The sequence below is a fragment of the Chrysochloris asiatica genome, unplaced genomic scaffold, assembly GCF_000296735.1.
Source record: "Chrysochloris asiatica unplaced genomic scaffold, ChrAsi1.0 scaffold00052, whole genome shotgun sequence".
In the NCBI taxonomy this organism is placed as follows: domain Eukaryota; kingdom Metazoa; phylum Chordata; class Mammalia; order Afrosoricida; family Chrysochloridae; genus Chrysochloris; species Chrysochloris asiatica.
In genome coordinates this window covers 16,295,867-16,317,611 of record NW_006408570.1, presented here as the reverse complement: position 1 = coordinate 16,317,611, position 21,745 = coordinate 16,295,867, and the positions used below count along the sequence as shown (strand labels likewise).

Here is a 21,745-nt window from a genome sequence, read left to right as displayed (position 1 = left end):
TGACCAACCCATTAGAAATGTCTGGAATGGGGAAACTGGGGAAGGGGCTGCAGGCCAGTTATGGGCTCAGAAAAGGACCAGGAGGGATGCTCATCCTTGTCACCCATGGCAGTCCTCTGCAAACCAGGCAAAGAAGTTGGGGTAATTTCTCCAGATCCTGGATGAGACAACTGAAGCCCCAACTACTGGGAGCTCACAAGGGTAGAGCTCACATCTGAAGGCAGAGGCCACACCTGCAGTGTTAGTGCCCCACCTTTGGGAGTCAGTTTTATCAGGGTGAAGAGAGCTGGCTGGTTGTCTCTGAGGCTTAAATGCAACTCAGAGAACTAGGCATTTGTATGTTGCACTTACACTGGAACAAGTTTCATGCTGGATAAACTTCCACAGCTTTCCAGTCCACACTGAAAATATTTATTTTCTATGGGCTATTGAGACACCACAATTGGGTGAAAGGACAGCTAGCTTACTTTAATCAAGTTCCAGAATGGAGAGACAGTTTCAAAAAGCACTGTCACAACAGAAAACACACAGGCATGGGTAAAAGAATGTTTCTGGAAAATGCCAAAGGCACTGGACATAAACCCAACTTTGTGTTTCACTTCTCTTCAAGGCCATGCCATGTCCATAGGGTGGGAGGCTACTTGGTCCAGCTGACTTTGGGGATGTCGTAATGCTCCGTGAGTGTGTCCAGGTGTCTGTTGAAGTCTTCCACTCTCTGCTTGTGGGTTTTAGATGCTTTCTTCAGGATCCTTTCCATTTGCCGCTTCTCCTTGCATCTTCTGCATCTTCTCGAAGGCCACCTGGGCAGGGGTCCTCTTGTCCAGGCCACGCCGCTTCTCTTCCTCGTTCTTTTTGTTCTTTCTCATCGCTTCCAGAAGTTTTGCCTTGTCTTTGTCCTTCTTTTTCTTCTTCCACTTGGTCACACCGAGCTCTGCGATGCCTTTCAGTTTCAGGGGACCCTTCTGGACCTGCTCATAAGCTGCCATGGCGCCTGCAGGCAATCTGTAGGTAAACTCCCAGATTATATCTTGATTGCATGTTTGGTCAATTTCATACTAAAGGAGTTGGTAGTTGGTGTGTAAATTTGAATAATAGTGTTATTAACTGATTTTCTTAATAGACAATGAATATTATCCTATCACAGACAGTGTTGTACTTCAAGACAGATCTTGCTGTGTTCTTTTTGATGATGAATGTGATGCCATTGCTCTTCAATTTGTCATTCCCAACATAGTAAACCATGTGATTGTCAGATTCAAAATGGCCAATACCATTTTAGCTCACTTACGCTTAGTATGTTGACCTTTATGTGTTATATTTAATTTTTGACAACCTCCAGTTTTCTGAGATTCGTACTTTGTATATTCCATGTTCCAATTATTAATGGAACTTTATAGGTGTTTCTCCTCATTTTGAATTGTGCCCCATCAGCTAATGACGTTCTCGTCATCTTTACTCCATTTGTGTCATCACAGTCAACTCTACTTTCAGGAGGCAGCTCTTCCCCAGGCATATTTTGAGTGCCTTCCAACCTGAGAGACTTATCTTCTGGCACTATATTTAACTAGTATTGTGGTGCTATTCATTATTTTTCAATATTCAGTACTCTGGTGCTATGTTACTGTTGTTGTTGTTAAGTACCATCAAGTCATCCTCAACTCATAGCAACCCTGTATTGGATTTCACACCAACCTTGTAGTCAAGTGCTTATCCTACAGCATCACACCATGACACCTATGTTACTGTATTTCATTGCTACTCATAAGGCTCTCTGTGATTAAACATTCCAAAGTAGTTCGTCTCTTCTTCCTAGTCTGTGTTAGTCTGAAAGCTCAGCTGAAACCTGTCCACCATTTGGTGACCCTGCTGATATTTAAATGCCAGAGGCATAGCTTCCAGCATCACAGCAACACACAAGCTACCATAGTATAACAAACTGACAGACAAGTGGTGGGTGTAATGATAGTTAAAGATTATCTGCCTCATGCATATGCTATCCATGGTTAGAATGAATAATGGAACAAAAACAGTCCTTTAAATTAAAAAAACAACAACAGAAAAACCCTCTGCCATTTGAGTGTAGGTCTATACCTGAGGGTTTCCAAGGTTGTTCTGGTGTGATATTGTAGGATAAGCACTGGACTGTTAACCTCAGTGTCGGTGGTTCAAACCTACCAACCCACCAGGGTCACTATGAATCAGAACCAACTTGATCGCACAACAAACAAGTTATCTTTACAGGAGCTGACAGCCCCAAATTTCTCCCACAGAGCATCTCATGGGTTTGAGTCATCAATCTGTAAGCCTGAATTCTCTAGGACTGCCTTGTTCTGAATCTTGCAAGTTTTCCACATTTGACAGGGTTCAGATGCCCACTTTTCTACTGCTATCTATTTGAATTTTCCTTCTGTGTCAGGTTTCTGCTTTAGACAGGTTCTGGCTTTTGCAAGTTTTACTGTATATGTTCTAAGGTAAACTTATAATGGGAATTCCATTTTTACCTACTACTTTGTATTAAATCAATTTATCTAAGTTTGTCAATCTTTATTACCTGTGGGCTTTTTCAGCATTGAATTTCTACAGGTGATCATTTAGAGAACAGCATTTTGCTTGATTCATGGTTGTTTATATAGCCATTTGTTAATCTGACAGTTAACAAAATATGAGAAATGACATCCTTAGTGTTTCTTAGGAGTCTTCCAACACAAGCAGTGAGTGCATGAGTAATAATTATTGAGAGTTGACAATTTTAATTGTCTGTCTGGTGCTAGTGTGCTTTATTCAAATGCGGGCCTCAATTCATTGGTCTTTCCTTAAGTAAGCAGAATAAGAATGGTTTGCTTGTTAAATGATGTTGGAAATAAATTATTATTCTCTTTTTTCCTTGTTTTAGAGAACTTCTGTTCTATGTCTAAGTCTTACTGCAATAGCCAGCTCTTTTACTTAATAACAAGATATGAAAGTCCAGAAATACTAAAACACTTAGTAGTTTTCTCTATAATTTTCTATTATATCAGCCTCTAAAGTTATCATAAAATGAGATATTATTCTGCAAACGAACATGACATGGTTTATAAAACTAATGAAAGTTTAGAGTAAAATTTTGTCATAGAGTCTTAGTTTTATAGTAATCATTGTTGATTTAAATGTGGGTAAGGAGAAAAAAAACAAGTATTTGCTTAACATTTAACACACAAGAAAACTACTCTTTTTATATCTTAAGGTTGTTTTCAATCCTAATTGAAAGATAATTTGAGTTATTCCAAAGTATATACTCTTGTGTGCTGTTAATTCAACATCTGTTGCTAATAACTCCAAAACTATTTTGGCATCATTAAGTTTACATGAGAAAGATGTTTGAATATGATTCAATGTTATTTATTTAAAATGCATATAATGATTTTGATCTTCCCACTACTAATAATCATTTTGGGCAGTTAGACTTCAAAATGTAGTATTTTAATCTAGTTTAAAAAGAACTGTATTTAAAAAAAAAAAAGAAAGAAAGAAAGAACTGTATTTATACATGATTCCATTTGGATTTTTTTTTTTTTAAGTGTGAGAGTTATACAGATATCCAGTCTTTAGTATTTAAATACTTTAACATGATGTGTCCATCACTATAGCTCTTGGCCTGTTCTTATGTATAAGTTTAAAATCTTGTATATCTATTTCCTTGTCAGGCGAATGCCATAGGCTAAAACCAAAGATAATAATGTGATTCATGTCTCCCTGTTGCAGGTTTTAGTTGTCGTCAGTTGACAGTTTTGAAGGACCTAACCTGACATCAAAGGATTCAGTTGATCTCGTTAGGTCCATTAATGTTAATTTTCATCTTCCATTAAATTCGTTTAATGTTTTCCTCTTTTTCTTTTTCTTTTTCTTTTTCTAGCCAAGTCCTATACCAAGTCCTATTTTGGGGCGAAAGCCAAATGCTAGTCAGTCATTGCTTGTATGGTGCAAAGAAGTTACGAAAAATTACCGGGGAGTAAAAATCACCAATTTTACAACATCATGGAGAAATGGTTTATCTTTTTGTGCAATATTACACCATTTTAGACCAGATTTAATGTAAGTAGAGATATTTTACATTTCATATGAATATTTTGTGAATATTTTTTAAATAAGAGGAAATAATTTCTTAGCATATGTTCTGAAAAACTTGACTTTACTCGTATATTCTTTTTCATTAGAAAATAACTCCTCTTTTTAAGAAAAGAAATTGAAATTCATTGCAGAAAGAAAAATTCATCCTTCTTGATGCCTAAAAACAGTCTTTTCCTTAAAAAAGAAAAAATGACTTTTTTCCTTAATCTTTCTTCAAAGAACCAACTTCAAATTATTATGAAAATTGTATTAGTTTTAAAATGAGATGAGACAAATAAGCCTGTAGCTCTTTGTACATTGACAACAAGGGATTACTTCTTGGTAAATTTTGGTTGTCAAAGCTAGTCTCTGGTCCCCTGCCTTAACTTCTCTTTTAGATGGAAAGCTTCAGGCAATGGAACATGTAATCACTGTTTTTATTTATTTATTTATTACCTTAATTTTCTACACTGTTAGTTTTGTTGATTGAATTGCTGTGAAATTGCTAGTTACTCTTTAGTATTATTGAATGTCAATATTTTTAGATTCAGTTTGTTTTAAAAACAGCTGTTTTTTCAAATACCATATGTATCCACTGTGCCATTTTCTCCCTCAGTGACTACAAGTCTCTGAATCCTCAAGATATTAAAGAGAACAACAAAAAGGTAAGCATCACCAGGGGGCTGGAATGTATATGATTTCAATTTTTACTTCTCTGCAGATTTTTTATTATTATTAATTTGGTGAAGTGAAGTGGTTTTGTGAGGTCATAACTTTTGTTCAGAGACAGGATTCTACTTCCTGCAATTCAAATAGAATGTATAGTTACTTTGGTCTGTCATGAATGTTTAAGATCACAAGTGCAAGTTGGCCATCTGATTATAATATGTGTATGACCTTCATTAGCTGTTAAATATTTGTTCAAACAAGTTGCTCATATTCCAAAATGTATCTTTTAAAAAGTTTTCCCAAATTATTGTGCCATATACTATCAGGTGATTTTAGAACAGTGTGTTAGGAGAAGATTCAGGAGCCTAATGGTACGCTGATGTGGCACTGACGAATAAATACTGGTCTTTTAACCACAGGATCGGTCGTTCAAACCCACTAGCTGCTCTTCAGAAACCCAGTACTAGGTCTCTGTAAGTCAGAACTCAACAGTACTTAACAATAATGGGTATGCCAGAAAGAATGCATATGAGTTTTAGATTCCTAGAGTAAAAAGATTTTGAATGTTGGTTCTTTTCATTGCTGGTGAACTATGTGTTTTGCCACATAATTAATTAATATACTAGATCAGAGCTTCGCAGCTGTCTGGGAGATATTGATCCTTTGAGTCTTCAGGGCAGCTGTTTAGACCTGAGCTGCTAGAACCCCTTGGGCCAACTGACTGTGACTGCAAGCTGACTTACCTGATTACCCTATTTCCTGAAGTACAATGTTATAATTTTCTGTGTGCCACAACATGAAAAAGGAGGGAAGCTCCTAATTGAGCTCACTGTTGTTATTAAGAACCGTCAAGTCAGTTCCAACTCACAGCAACCCTGTATAGGGAATCCTCAGAATGACTGTTGAGTTTGAACCACCAATCTTGTGGTTAGCAGTCCAGTGCTTGTCCTACAGTGCCACACCTAGTAGGACTCAGTTAACAAGTTTTTTTATTTTGTTTTACACTGAATTGAATTTTACAAATGAAATGAGGGATTAAAATGTTATCCTCTAATAGGAGTTCTTACCCTGAGATCTATGCATAGAATTCAGGGGCTTCTTGAACATGATTATAGGAGGGAAATTTTTTTAAACTTTTGAATATAGACAACAAACCACTGTCATATTGTTGTTGTTGTTAAGGCTTTGAGTCGGTCCCAACTCATAGCGACCCTGTATAGGGTTTCCAAGGAGCAGCCAACCTTGCAGTTCAAACCGACTTTGCAGTCCAGTGCATTAACGCACAGCATCACACCAGGACTCTGTCCTGTCAAATTAGCCATACTCTACTTTGTCACCTTTAATAATCAGATGTTTTCATATCACATTATATTTTTGCAGATATTTATAAATGTCATTTTAAAGTTCCTCACTTCTTCAAAATTACATTAATTAATCTTTGTAGTAAAAACATGTTACTTTTTCCCCAATGTAGATTAAATAACATTTTAATAATAGTGTTTTTCAACATAATAGGTTTCTTTTGCAATCCTTCATAGTTTTTGCACTGAAAACATTATTCTGAGAAGGGATCCATAAGTTTCAACCCATTGTTAAAAGGGTTCATGGGATAAAAGGGTTAGTAACCTCTGGCCTGTGCTGAAGTTCAATCTATTTTAAGTTAAATAATTTAAAATGCTAATGGAAAAAATTTTATAAAAGAAACCAAAATAGAAGTTCAGTTGGCTGATATTTAAATCAATTTTGTTTGTTATTGCTCTCTAAAACCCCAAATTTTATTTCTTATTTATGTTTTGTTTAATTGGTTTTGAGTGTGTGTGTGAATATGCAATGCTGACCCAAGAGTAACACATTCAAAATTTTTTCTCTAATTTTTAAAATTAAAATATGCCTTCCCCCCAAAAAAGTAATCCTTAAATAATACAAAGTAAGTCATTCTCAGAGATTATTTCTTGTATGATTTTGGAGTCTGTGTCTATCAAAGTGAAATGCCGTCTTTTTCATTTAATTTGATTTATATCTTTAGATAGACATTTTTTTCTACCCACATGTTCTTGCATTTGATTATGCTACTAAGCTAATTTGAATCGAAATACAAACATTCTAAAAATAAACCATTTTTTTTAAACTGGATTTTTCAATTTACTGCCCAAAGTTTTGAATGAAAAACTGTTGATTATACTTATATTTTTAAATGTAATGTATCTCGGAGGGCTTTAATAATAGTCCTTCACATTGTTTTGTTTTTTTTTAACCAGGAACTTAATCATGATGAACATACCTCAGATTTACATATTACTACATAGAGAAGAATATACCATTAAAATTTTTCCTTAATTAAATCTCCGAGACCAGATACTATGGCTTTTTGAAAGGATTTTGATTTAGATGATCTTATTCATTCAATTCAATAAGTGATTGTTTTTGTAGTCTTTCCTTTTCATCACCTTCCAACTTCTTGCCTGATATCTACATTGAATATCTCATTTGCTACCTGCAGATTTATTTCCGGCTTCACACAGTTCTTCCTGATAACCCCATGTGCCCTGGATTGGACTAAATGCAGCACAAGAAACAATGCCTGTGTCTCAAGTTCCAGGCAGACACATAACACAACTCACAATGACTTTTCTCTTTACCAATTAAAGTAACATCTAGAAATGACTACGACAGTTTTCTTTGTAAGACCTCTTTTTTTTCTCCACGTACAAATAGCTAAAAAGCCAGTACGTGATTGACCATAACAGAAGAGGTTAACCTATGGGAAAATTCCTTGACCTGGCTTATAAGAAACCTAGTTTGTTTTAAAATGGTTTTTTAGTGCAATTAGTGTGCATAAAATGAATTGCTACATGATGCATAACACCAGCAGGAGTTTCCCCATAAGGAAGTTAATCATTTTCCCAGGTTTGTAAAAAGTGCTGAATAAAAAAGGCATTTACCTGTGACATCTGATCTTAACCAGTGTGCCAATGTTTTAGGTAATTGGGAAATGTTTAGAATACTGCCTGTGGTGCTTCTCCTGAGGGTCTGCAATTGATGTCTGTCAGTCTTGTTGTCAAGACACACAAGGAGGAAAATGACTTTAATTTTCCTAAAACATGTAAAATAACAAACAGGCCTATACATGCACACCAACTGAGCCATTCTCTCTAGTAAATATTTTGAGGCACCTGTATTATGAAGCACAGTGCTGTGAAAATTGAAGAGGTTTTTAATAACGCAATTTATTTTTCATTTTCCTTCTTTCTTGTTTCACAACATTTATTAAACTACAGGAAGAATATGAGACAAAGATTAAATTCAAAGGTAGAATGCATTTTAACATGTAAGTGCAAAAGACTGATTCCTTCCAAATTGTTGCATAATTTCCTAACATTTCTAAGCACAACTTCTGAGTTATGATCCTAAATCTAGACTCTTACACTCCAAAGCAAAACTATGACTAAAGGATCCTTACTTTCTCCAAGAATGTATCAAAAAACTCAGTCATACTTTTAATGCTTCCTAGCAACACAGTGATGTTTTCAAGGGTTAGTTCAGGTTAGTAAAAATTAATTGTAAATTGAGAAACAGCTTTGATTCTTCAAAACTAGAAAAACCTGATGTGCCACAGTCATTTAAAGGCTAACAAAAATAATACAATGCAGCCTTACATTCTCAACCTGGTTGCAGTACTCAAAATAACTTATTCTTTCCTAAATGGATGAGGTGAGAATGAATCATTCTCTTCATTATGGAAATAATCTTAATTGGGCACTGAAAAAATGTTTCTGTTTCTAGACTTAAATAGCATTTACTTGTGTTTTATGTCAGGTAATCTAGGGGTCACTGCAATCTAGGTGTACTTTGGAGCCCTGGTGTGGCACTGTGGGCTAATGCGTCAGACTGCAAAGTCATTTGAACTGCAACATTGATGGTTCAAGCTCACCAGCTGCTCCTTGGAAACTCTATACACGGTTGATATAGGTTGCAATTGACTCAGCAGCACTTAACAACAACAGGTGTACTTTGTATTCCCGAATTACTGCAATTACATGACCATGGAAATAAAATGTTGACATGGGAATGACATGCTAGAGATGAATTAGTCTAATGTTTCTTTATACCTTAGTTCCTTATCTTAAAAATCGGTTCTGAGATTTTTATGTGTGTTTTTACTCTCATCTTTCTCATTTTTTTTCTCTATTGTATAAGACTTTCAAATTCCTCTGCCTCACTTTTACAAATATCTGACTTTGGGAATTTAGTTATTTTCATATGTCATGTTGTCAGAAAAACATATCATCCAATATCAATGAAAACAACATTAAAATTGTGTGTTTTTTAAATGTGTAGACTGTCTGGACTATTCAGTATACCTTTTGTTTTTTGTTTCCTTTGAAGGCATATGATGGCTTTGCCAGCATAGGAATTTCCCGGCTACTGGAACCGTCTGATATGGTTTTATTAGCCATTCCTGACAAACTGACAGTTATGACTTACCTTTATCAAATAAGGGCACATTTCAGCGGCCAAGAACTAAATGTCGTCCAGATAGAGGAAAACAGCAGTAAAAGCACGTATAAAGTTGGAAACTATGAAACGGATACAAACAGTTCCGTTGATCAGGAAAAATTCTATGCAGAGCTCAGTGATGTGAAGCAGGAGCCTGAACAGCAGCCTACCAGTGGTGCCCTGGACTTCTTATCTCAGGATGACTCTGTGTTTGTAAATGATAGTGGGGTTGGAGAGTCAGAAAGTGAACATCAGACTCCTGATGATCACCTCAGTCCAAGCACAGCCTCCCCTTACTGTCGCAGGACTAAAAGTGACACAGAACCCCAAAAGTCCCAGCAGAGCTCTGGGAGAACTTCAGGATCGGATGACCCTGGGATGTGTACCAATACAGATTCAGCCCAAGCACAGGTTTTGTTAAGCAAGAAGAAACTATTGAAAGCTGAGATTTTGGACTTAAGTGACTTATATGTTAGTGAAAAGAAGACAGATGTGTCTCCATCCTTAATTTATGAGGAGACAGATAAGCAAAAGCTTCAGACTCTAGAAATTAATAGTAACTTGGAACAAGAAAAATTGGAGAATTCCATATCGTCAGCATGCAGATCAGATCCTGAGTCACCTATCAAAAAGTCAAGTTTATCTCCCACTTCTAAACTTGGATATTCATACAATAGAGATGCAGACCTTGCTAAGAAAAAGCGTACTTCCCTAAGGCAGACAGAGTCTGAGCCAGATGCTGATAGAACCACTATAAATCATGCAGATCATTTCACAAAATCAGTCCAGGTAAGTGAATCCTAATGATGGATGTATATGTTAAATATTTTGTGTTTTTGTTTCTTTTTGTATTCATAAGACTCATTAAGATGTTAACATGTATTTAGGACCTTTTTCATTGTAAGGTATTAGAATGATTTAAAGTTAAGTATAATTTCTCATTAAAGAAAAACCTGGAATACAGGCACTCTCTATTTAAAGTTTGCTACCACTGCTGTTGCTGCTGCTGTGTGCTGTTAAATCAGTTCTGACTTGTAACAACCCTAGTGACCTTACATAGGGCTTCTGGGGTTGTAAATCTTTTCTGGAGCAGAAAGCTTCATCTTTCTCCTGTGGAATAGCTGGTGGGCTTGAACCACCTACCTTGTGGTTCATACTCCAGTTCTTATCGTACAGGGCCATCTCAATCCCTTTAAATATCTTAGTTCCCTCATAATTGATGTTTTCAGTCACATTGTTACTTATCATTTTAAAAAATTCCCTTAGCATTCAGATTTCTCTCCATTAATCTTTACTTTATTAATGAAATCTATGGTATCAGCAATCATAAGACAGACCATGAAGGAAGGAAACACTACCAATAAAACTGTGGCACATAACTTTTCCTATCATAGTATTTTCCTCTGCCATCCAGAGCATAGTGTTTCAGCAGCAGTTCTAAAAATATGATCTGGGAACTTCAAAGGCTCTCTAAGACCCCTTCAGGAGATTCCAAAGTTTAAACTATTTTTGTTACAACATTTCTATAGCATTGTTAGAGTCCTGGTGTGGCCTTGTAGAATAAGCACTATAACTGTACTGCTAACCACAAGATTGATGGCTCAACCACACCAGCTGCTCCTTGGAAACCCTATATAGGGTCACTATGAGTTGGAACCAACTCAGCGGCACAGCATAATATTATTTACGTTTTTTACTCTCATTTTCTCACAAATGTACAGTGGCATTTTCTGGAGACTCATGATTTGTGATATATCAACAGATTTAATGTATAAATAGATATGATAATGCACTTGCCTTCAATTAAGATTTTAAAGAGAATTTTCAAAAAAATCAGTGCCATTTATTGTTATTTCTAAGTAGTTATTTTTTATTGAAATATGCCAGCATGTAAAAGATTTACTATAATTATTTCTAAAGAAATAAATAAGTACTTTCTTTTAAGTTTCTCAGTTTAAATTGCAAAATTAACAAATACCAGTAGCTATAACTCAAGCAAAAGTTCTTCAGGGTTCACAAATTTTTAAGTGTATACAGTGTAATCTGAGACCAAAAAGGTTAAAAATCTCTGAATTACTGCATTCTGAAAAGTGTACTCCATAACTGTCTTTAGAATTTTCTTCCAAACCAATAGCATTCATTGATAAATTAGCACTTTCAGACAGTAACCTGGAGTCATGTTCATTTATCAAATAGTCCTCAAATGGTTGTTGAATTTGACATTAAGGATGTCATGTTACCAAGTATATCAAACACATGCATACATATAGTGACAGCTATGTTTTGATTGCTACCTGGACAACAGGTGATAAAATGACATCAATTGTAACTTTTCAAAAGTGTCAGGAAAAAAACATTTATCTTACAATCAAAGATATAGTAGCTATCAAAACAGGTCTTTATTCTCCTTGTTGTTGTTGTTGTTGTTAAGTGCCATCGAGTCGGATCCGACCCATAGCGACCCTGTACAGGGTTTCCGAGGGTGTAAATCTTTACGGGAGTAGAAAGCCTCATCTTTCTCCCGCGGAGCGGCTGGTAGTTTCGAACCGCTGACCTTAAGGTTCGCAGCCCGATTCGTAACCACTACGCTACCAGAGCTCCTTAGTAAAAAAAAAAAAAAAGAGTCAAACCTCACAGGGTCTTAAGTACCTAAACATTGGGCTGCTAACCTAAAGGTTGGCAGCTGCTCTGCAGGGAAAAGATGAAGCCATCTGCTGCCATAAAAATTTAGTCTTGGAAATCCTAAGGAGTAGTTGTACTCTGTTTATAGGGTAGCTATGAGTCTGGCAATGGGTTTGGATTGTTTTGCTGTAATTACCTAAATATTTATGAAAACTTTCAGGCTTTCATAATGTCCATACCATCCCAGTTGCCGTTAAGTTGATTTCAACTCACAGCAGCCCCGTGTATGTCAGGGTGAAGCTCTGTACCATTGGTTTTCAGTGACTGGTTTTTTGGGAAACAAGTTGCCAGGCCTTTCTTCATGTAAGTTAACAGTTTCAGGATTTTGTGAGCTAAGTGCTGTTATCACTCTATTGTTTTCAAATGCCATCAAGTTGCTTCTAACTCATAGCATCCCCGTATAGGATTTCCAAGGCTGTAATTTTTTGCAAGAGCAGAAAGCCTCATCTTTCTCCTGTGGAGCGGCTGGTAAGCTTAAACTGCCAACTTTGTGGTTCACAGCCTAGTACTTATCCTACAGAGAGGCTCACTCTTAGTGATTCATGTAATAATGGTGAGTCTTCAAATTTATGACATTAGAGATAATTTGCTGACTCAATATGTCTTTGTTGTTGTTATTGTTAAGTGCCATCGAGTCGGTTCCAACTCAAAGAGACCCTGTATAGGGTTACCAAGGAGCAGCTACTGGGTTTGAATTGCCAGCCTTATAGTTCATAGTCCAGTGCTGATCCACAGAGCCACACCAGAAGTCTAGACTTTAAAAAAGCAAAATTTTGCACATTTGATTGTGTAATGTAATGACCATTATACATCTTACACATAATCTCTCTTAAAATTTATAACCACATGAGGTAAGTAGATGAATCCTGTTTTATATCTGGGAAAACTAGGATTCATAGACTTGCCCAAGGTCACATAAGTGTTAAAGTTCACATTCAAAACCAACATGCCTTACTCTGAAGTCTATGTTCTTAAACTTTATGCTCATAATATCTTTGTAAATTAACCATGTTCACACTAAAATATAAATCATGACTTAGATTTGAAGCCATCAACTTTCCTGATAAGCAGTTTGACAATGTGCATTAAGTTACTTTAAAATGTTTATGTCATTGGATGCTACTTCCAGGAATGTTTCCTGAGGAGAGATACTCAGAATTATATATAAAATTCTACATGTAAGAATGTTCATAAAAGCATTATTTATGATTGTGAAAAAGTATAATCTACCTAGATGTCAACTAAAGTAAGGCAACATAAGTATGATGCATTCACATAGTAGAATACTAGGTCATTGTTGTCATTAAGTCTGTACAGACTCATGGTGACCCCATGTGTGCAGAGTATATAACTGCTCCAGAACGTTTTCAGGCTGTGGCCTTTCAGAAAGTGATGGCCAGGTCTATACACAAGATTCAGACCTGCCAACCTACTCAAGTGCTTAACCATTTGTGCCACCCAGGACTCCTGGAAACTACAAGGCTAATCCATAAAATCATGTTTTCAAAAATATGTATCTAAGGACGTGAGGAAATGCTCACAATATTAAGTGGGAGAATCAAAAGGCAGTGATTATCTCTACAGTGATTTTTTCTGCATGCTTGGTTATTCTTTTTTTTTTTCTTCTTCTTCTTTTAAGTTAAGTGTTTTTTTCTAAACTTTCTGGAGCAAATATGAATTACATTTATAATCAGAAAAAAAACTAATTTGTTTGTATGTACTCAAGATCAAAGCACAGCTTTTCATATCTTTGTAGCTGACTGGTCGCTAAATGACAGAATCACAGAATTTAGTGTTAGTGGGGCTTTTAAAGGTGCTCTCTTCTAAGTCCTCTCATTACAGAGATAGAGAGATTGGGGCATTAAAGAAGTAATACTAGTTAACATTTACCCAGTGCTCGGTATGTGCCATGCTAAGTGCGCTACTCTATTTCATTTAATTTTACACACATAAATTTATGACAATTGGTTTTATTTTATTAATTTATAAATGAAGAGAGTGAGGCTTTGAAAATTTTGCCACAATTAAGTAGTAAAACTGGAATTTGAACCCAGATCTTACTCCAAAGTTCTTAAGCACTGTGTGGTGCAGTGTAACAGCACTCTGCTGTTCCATTGCCCATTATTAGTGGAAGAGGAATTAGAAGCGCAGTGCCTTGACTGCAAATTTAATGTTCACTTAATTAATTTTTTGTAAAGTGTTACTGTAACTAGTTTGGTTGCAATGAACAAAATGAAAAAACTATCACTTACAGGTTTCAACTATGTCTGTTAAGTTAAGCCGTTTGGTTTAATACTTCAAATCTTATGCAAATGTACTGGAATTAAATTGTGTGAGATGGTTGCACAACCTTATAAATATACAAGTACTAAAAGCCATGGAGTCCTGATGTGGCGCTGTGGGTTAATGCACCAGACTGCAAAGTTGTTTGAACTGCAAAGTCAGTGGTTCAAGCTCACCAGCTGCTCTTTGGAAACCCTGTACAGGGTTGCTATGGGTTGGAACTGACTCGACAGCACTTCACTACAACAACAAAATCCACAGAATTGTACACTATGAAAAATATTTCCTTGTGTAAGATTAGAAAAAATGGATTTAAAAATGTAAAAATATAAAAGAAAAAGAGACCTAAAAATTATGTACTAAATTTAACTATTAAAAGATAGTTTCACATTATACCAAATAAAGAAATAGGTGTCCTGTTTATTGATTTTTCTCCTTGACGAAAAGTGATCCTTATAATTGGAACCAAAACCATGCAACGAGATGAAAGTAAAAAAATGAAGTGTCAGAGTAATTGTCATCTTTACCAGGAGTTAGCTACTTTAGTGGAAAAAACGGAATTTGGTGTTGTTAGCTCCATTTAAAAATTGATTTCTATTGTTGACCAATACTTATTCTCCAAAGAAAACATTAATTATCAAGAATTTAAAAGGTTATTGCTACTGGTATTGAATGTCAATACACAGATTTGGAAGATATGTTTATCAATTCTATAAACCAAAACTAAACCAAATCCCAAATCATAGCAACCCAATAGGAAAGAATAAAACTGCCCCATAAGATTCATAAGGCTATAAATCTTTATGGAAGTAGGTCCACTCCATCTTTCTCCCATTTAGCTATTGAGTTTGAATCACCAACCTTTCAGTCAGCAGCCAAGCATTTAACAAAGACATCACTAGGGCTCCAATTGTCAATTCTGTAAGACTGTGAAAAAAAAAAAATCCCTAGGTGGTGCAAATAGTTAATAGTCCAAAAGTCAGCAGTTCCAGTACACCCAGAGGCATCTCAGAAGAAAAGCCTGGTGATACTCTGCCATTGAAAACCCTGTGGAGCACAGTTTCTCCTCAGACACTCACAGGGTCACCAGGAGTCCGAATCCACTGGATAGCAATTTGTAATGAAAATGAAACTGGGAACTTTTTATAAAATTCTTTGCTTGCCAGATTATATATAATGTGTTTAGCAAATACGAAGAATGTATATAGTATACATTTAGAATTTATGCTTTGATAATGTTTTTATGATATTATAATCTTAATCCTGAATTGTATTGTTTTGACTGTCTTGCCATTAACTAGTTTACAAATGTAGATTCACATCTTTTTTATTATTATTATTTCTTCTAATTCTGCATATTTGCTTTTAAGCATCGAATGTTATCCAGACAAGAAGAACTTAAGGAAAGAGCAAGAATTCTGCTTGAACAAGCAAGAAGAGATGCTGCTTTAAAGGCAGGGAATAAGCAGAATACCAACGCAGCCACACCACTCTGCAACAGGCAGTTAAATGATGTGAGAACATTGGTTTAAAAAACATAAATTGCAATATATGGGGCGAGGGGAGTGATTTGCTTGTATTTTTGCTAAATTATTTTTTTCATTGATTTTATACAGTATGTTGTTGTTGTTAAGTACCGTGGAGTCGGTTCTGACTCATAGTGACCCTGTACAAGGTTTCTGAAGCTGTAAATCTTTATGGGAGCAGAAAGCCTCATCTTTCTCCTGCGGAACCACTGGTAGTTTCCAACTGCTGACCCTGAAGTTGGTAGCCCAACTTGTAACCACTACGCTATCAGATCTCCTTATACAGTATGAGTACTTACTATTTTTAATGAACTGGTAAATTCATAAGTGGAGGAATATGTGATAATGTCTACACAGTAATGTTACTAGCCATGAAGAAAAGTAAAATCTTAAAATACCATTTCTATATATGCACAGATAGTATGTTTTGTCTTTTTTGAGGGGGATTAGGGGAGTCCTATTTGAACCGCAAGGACGGCAGTTCAAACTCACCACCTGCTCCTCGGAAACCCTATAAAGAGTTGCTATGAGTCAGAACCAACTCAACAACACTGAACCAACAATATTTTTTTAAATTAATTTACATTTTGAAATTTCAGTAATACTCTTTTTAAGATATTTTTTGACCATAGAAATTGATTTTGTTGAAAATATTCAAACATAATAATGATACCCAAGCCAATCCCACTACCATCAATCCTGACTCATTAACAACCCTGTGTTGTTGATGTAAAATATTTAGTAGGCATGATATTTAGATATCATGATGTTGTTGTTGTTGTTGTTATGTGCTGTGGAGTCAGTTCCAACTCACAGCGACCCTATACAGGGTTTCCAAGGCTGTAAATATTCACGGAGCAGAAAGCCTCATCTTTATCACACATAACAGCTGGTAGTTTCCAACTGCTGTCCCTGAGGTTTACAACCCAATTTGTAATCACTATGCTGCTAGAGCTCCTTGAGATACCATGATACCTACCGCTTATTGAAATATACCTGCTATATATTTCAGGCACTATGATGGATGCTTTATGTTTTTGTTTTGCTTAACCTCATTCAAACTACTTTCTAGATGAGAATACTAGGGCTGAAAGGTAAGATCATTTGTATGAGGTTACAGAGTCAGTAAATGGAGCTTCCAAGATTTGAAGCTGAGCCGTATGAGACACAAGAGTCATTGCTCTTTCCTATCATGTACTGCCATGCCTATATTAAATCACATCATTTTACATATTTTTATGTAGTGTGGACATACAGTAGTGTTGTTTGTGTGCCACTGAGATGATGCCTTGTTGTTGTTGTTGTTTGGTGCCGTGGAGTTGGTTCCAACTCATAGCGTCCCTGTACAGGGTTTCCGAGGCTGTAAATCTTTGCGGGAGCAGAAAGCCTCATCTTTCTCCCATGGAACAGCTGGTAGTTTCGAACTGCTGACCTTGCAGTTCACAGTCTGATTTGTAACCACTATGCCAGAGTTGATGCCTAGAAGTCCTGAACAGTTGAATCTCTTCAAGAATCTGAAGGAAACTACAACATATCTCCCCTTCACCAAATTCACATATCCAAGTATATGAAATGACATACTTTTCTTAGGGATTTGCAGATACCAGATTAAGATCCCATAATCTCAAGCATTGCTTTTCATTATTTTCTTACTCGATAATAGAGAATAAAATCACCTTGGAGAACATCACTTATTAGTTTATTTTTACTGAAAAGAAATAGGAGAGAATGGACTAGAAAATATATTTTAAAAGTACATGTTGTCATAAAACAAAGTTAATAAACAGGACACCTATTTCTTCATTTGGTGTAATATGAAACTATCTTTTAATAAGTATCACATTTAGTAAGCTTAGTAATTTTTTGTGAAAATTTTGTTTCAGTTGTGTGTGTTTACTAGGTCTCAAAGTAAAATGTATTTTCAATGAGGTCATAATCAAAATAATTTTAAAAAACATTAATATGGCTCTTGTAGGAGAAGCACTGGACTGCTAACCAAACATCAGCAATTCAAACCCACTAGCTGCTCCTTAGAAACCCTATATGGGGCCACCATGAGTCAGAAATGACTTGACAATACTTAACAACAATAATATAGAGGACCTATCTATCTAAGAAAGAACATTTTTTGGTTTTTATATAGCTTTTTCAGTGCCTCACCATCTGTTGGGTATTGAATTTTCTTGTTTAGTCATTTCCCAGATATTTACCGATTATCTGAACTAAATATATTCATGGTAACAGAAAGCTTAACCTTCTTTCCTTTGTGGAGTTTACATTCTGGTGGGAAGAGAGATAATAACGTAAATAAGAAAGATAATCACAGTATGAAAACTGTATATAGTAATAATAAGCCTTGCTATGAAGTAGATTCTGGACAGAGTATAGGATTGAGTATTGTTGTTTATGTTAAGTGCTATCCAGTTGGTTCTGGCTCATAGCAATGCTGTATAGGGGGTTTCCAAGGCTGCAAATCATTGCAGGAGCAGAAAGCCTCATCTTTCTCCAACAGAGCAGCTGGTAGACTTGAACCAAAAACCTTGTAGTTTGCAGTCCAATGTGTATCGTACAGAGCTACCATGCTCCAGGATACAATGTGTTATTGGTAAGTGCCATCAAGTCAGTTCTGACTCATAGTGACCCTGTATAGGATTTCCTAAGAGCGACTGGTGAGTTTGTACCCCATCCTTGCAATTCAAGCCAGCCTTGAGGTCAAGCGCTCATCCTGTGATACCACACCAAGACTCCAAGATCTAGCAGAGGGTAATTTGAATAGGTGGGGGCTTGAGTTATCTGAGGAGTGGGCATCTGAACTAGAACCTGGTGAATGAGAAGGATCTAGTGAAGTGAAGAACCTTAGAAAAAATACTCTCTTTGGGAAGAAAGTTATCTTGTTGATGTTACATTGTATTTGCGATATGCTTTGTTTCATAATTCTTTCAGTCTGTAAGAAAAGTGGAAATTTTGTACCTTTTTAGATTTTTTTCAGAGATGTTGATTTCAGGTTCAGAATACCTGAGATTTAAATGATCTGACTGCCAAGTGGATTTTTTTAAATTATGTAATCATTTTACATATGTGTAATTTTGCATATAAAAGGTCTGGTGCACAAGACCTTTTTAAAAGTGTTGAAAAGCAAAGATATCGGCTTGAGGACTAAGGTGCGCCTGCCCCAAGCCATGGTATTTTCAATAACCTCATATGCATGCGAAAGCTGGACAGTGAATAAGGAAGATAGTAGAAGAATTGATGCTTTTGAATTATGGTGTTGGAGGAGAATATTGAAAGTGCCATGGGCTGCCCATACAACCAATAGATCTGTGTTGGAAGAAGTGCAGCCAGAGTGCTCCTTGGAGGCCAGGATGGCCAAACTTTGTCTTTCATACTTCGGATATATTGTCAGGAGGGGCCAGTCACTGGAAAAGGATCTCATGTTTGATAAGTTGGAGGGTCAGGGAAAAAGAGGAAGACCCCCAATGAGATGGATTAGCCAAGTGGCAGCATTGATGGACTCAAGCGTGGCAAAAGTAGTGAGGTTGGCCCAGGATCTAGCAGTGTTTCGTTCTGCTGTGCATAAAGTCGCTATGAGTCGGTACCGACTCAGTGGCACCTAACAACAATTTTGCATCTATTAATAATTATCATCTAATATTTATGGTGGCGCTGTGGATTAATGCACCAGACTACAAAGCCATTTGAACTGCAAGGTCGGCGGTTCAAGCTCACCAGCTGCTCCTCGGAAACCCTCTATAGGGTCGCTATTGGTCAGAATCGATTTGATGGCACTTAACAACAACAATATTTATGGGGGAAAGTGGTGGCTCTGTCTGATACACAGTGGACTGTGAACCACAAGGTTGGTTTGAGACCACCAGCCGCTCCACAGAAGAAGAAAGATGAGGCTTTCTGCTCCTGCAATTTACAGCCTTGGAAACTCTATATAGAGTCACTATGAGTCGGAACCGACTGGACATCATTTAACAACAGCACAGCAATATGTATTGAGCACTTATTATATGCCAACTCAAATTCTAAGTGTTTTTACATGGTTTTCTCATATAGTTATCACAATTGTTTGACTTAAGTATTGCCATCTTCGTTTTATGGGTGAAAAGCTGACACATAAAACAAGTTAATGGCCAGAATTTAACTTAGACAGCCTGACTTCTGAAAACACGTTCTTTAACATTGTGTTATATGAGGATAAGTAAAAAACTATTGGTATGAAATCATAGAAACCTTTATTAATCAAAAATATCAAAATGTGAAGCTATTGTTTGCTCAACATGGTGGTGGTGGCTGTGTGCTGTGGAGTCGGTTCCGACTCATAGTGACCCTGTACAGGGTTTCCAAGGCTGTAAATCTTTATGGGAACAGAACACCTCATCTTTCTCCTTCGGAACAGCTGGCAGTTTTGAACTGCTGACCTTGCGGTTCGCAGCCCAATTCGTAACCACTACACTACCAGAGCACCTTTGCTCAATGTATCCTCCTCTATCTAGGTCTATACACTTTGGAAGACAGTGTTTGTATCTCTCTAATCCTTCCCAAGAATTCTTCAGTTTACGCCACTGTATATTGGCAGTTTAGGGTCCTGGTGTGGCACTGTAGAATAAGCACTGAACTGCTAACCGCAAGGTTGATAGCTCAAACCCTCCAGCCCTTCCTAGGAAACCCTATATAGGGTCACTATGAGTTAGAAACAACTGGACAGCACTTAAAACAACAATACTGGCCATTTGGGTAACCTTGATGATTCAAATTAGATTCCTTTTAAATGTTCTTTGAGTTTTGGTAACAGAAAGAAGCCCCAAGGGGCAAGACTAGTGCTTTAGGGTAGATGGGGTAAGGTTTCTCAAATACTTGTAGGACAGGCCTTGCTACCCTTGAATGAGCAAGTGCATTGTTATGGTAGAAAAAATTCATTAGTTTTTAATTTCCTTAAAACTTCTTCATAAAAAGCCCCATGATCATCCTGAGTCCTTCAAAAATATCTATGAAAAATATTCCTTTGGAATTTCATAAAACGGTTGTCTTCTGAGCTAACCTCTCTACCATGAATTTAACTGGCTCAGAAGATCCTCTTCAAGGGTTTCATTGGACTTTTTTTTTTTTTTTTGAAGGCACTTTAATGCCTAATGAGACTAAGACAGGCAAGTGTATTACTGAGAGAACTTGTATGTATACAGCCATTCACCGATTGCATAGACATATTTAAGCAGTTTTGTTTGCAATAGTAGCAATGCTTTTTGACTTACTTTAGTGTTTCCTTCTCATGTATTTTCCTGGCATCCTTGCAAAGTGAAAATAGATATTATTGTTGAATCCATTGTAGATATTAGGAAATGAGCTTTTTAAAAAATGTTTAAATTTACCTGTCATCAAAATAGGCTCAGAATTCCAAGTATCCTGACTCTTATAGCTGTTGATTCTTCCATTCAGTTCATTACTAATTTGATCTTTCAACAAATATTTGCCAGTCATCTCTTCTCTACAAGGCTCCAAATAACTTTACATACACTTTTTCTTTCCCAAGTGAAACTTAAATCTTTAACTAAATTTTATTAGTGTGAATTCAGTTTCAGAAGTTAATTGCTAAAACATCTATCATTCCATATCTGTGATATCTTACTATATTTGTAAGTTATATAGATTAGATTTTATAAAAACGTAATGCTGGTGAGAGATACTGAGTTAGATGCTCTTGTATGCTTTTGGTGGCATGTCTATTACCACACCTTTTTGGAAAGCAATTATTCATCATCAGGAAATGCTCATTCTTTTTATCCAATGATTCCAGAAGCCAAATTTCATTTAAATATTTTTATTGCAATGTTACTTGTAATAGCAAAAATTGAGACATGGTCTAATGCTTTAAAAAAGAGGAATTACTAAGTAAGCTATAGTAAATATATTAAAGTTATGTATTCCATAATTGTGTGAAAGAATATTTTGAAGGCATGGAAAAATGCTTTCGATGTCATGTTGTACAAAAAAGAAAA

At 36.2% G+C, this 21,745-nt stretch overlaps 1 protein-coding gene and 1 pseudogene across 3 annotated transcripts in view; one reads left to right on the top strand and one right to left on the bottom strand.

Moving 5' to 3' along the window:
- Positions 1-21,745, top strand: part of EHBP1 (EH domain binding protein 1) — a 529,253-nt gene that overhangs the window by 402,882 nt on the left and 104,626 nt on the right. For all 3 annotated transcript variants that reach the window (XM_006862974.1, XM_006862972.1, XM_006862973.1), the window contains 4 exons: positions 3,893-4,071; positions 4,703-4,751; positions 9,142-10,041; positions 15,588-15,731. In XM_006862974.1, the coding sequence (XP_006863036.1) occupies positions 3,893-4,071; positions 4,703-4,751; positions 9,142-10,041; positions 15,588-15,731 (1,272 nt within the window). The remainder of the gene's footprint in view (positions 1-3,892; positions 4,072-4,702; positions 4,752-9,141; positions 10,042-15,587; positions 15,732-21,745) is intronic.
- On the bottom strand, positions 638-986 carry LOC102839322 (annotated as a pseudogene).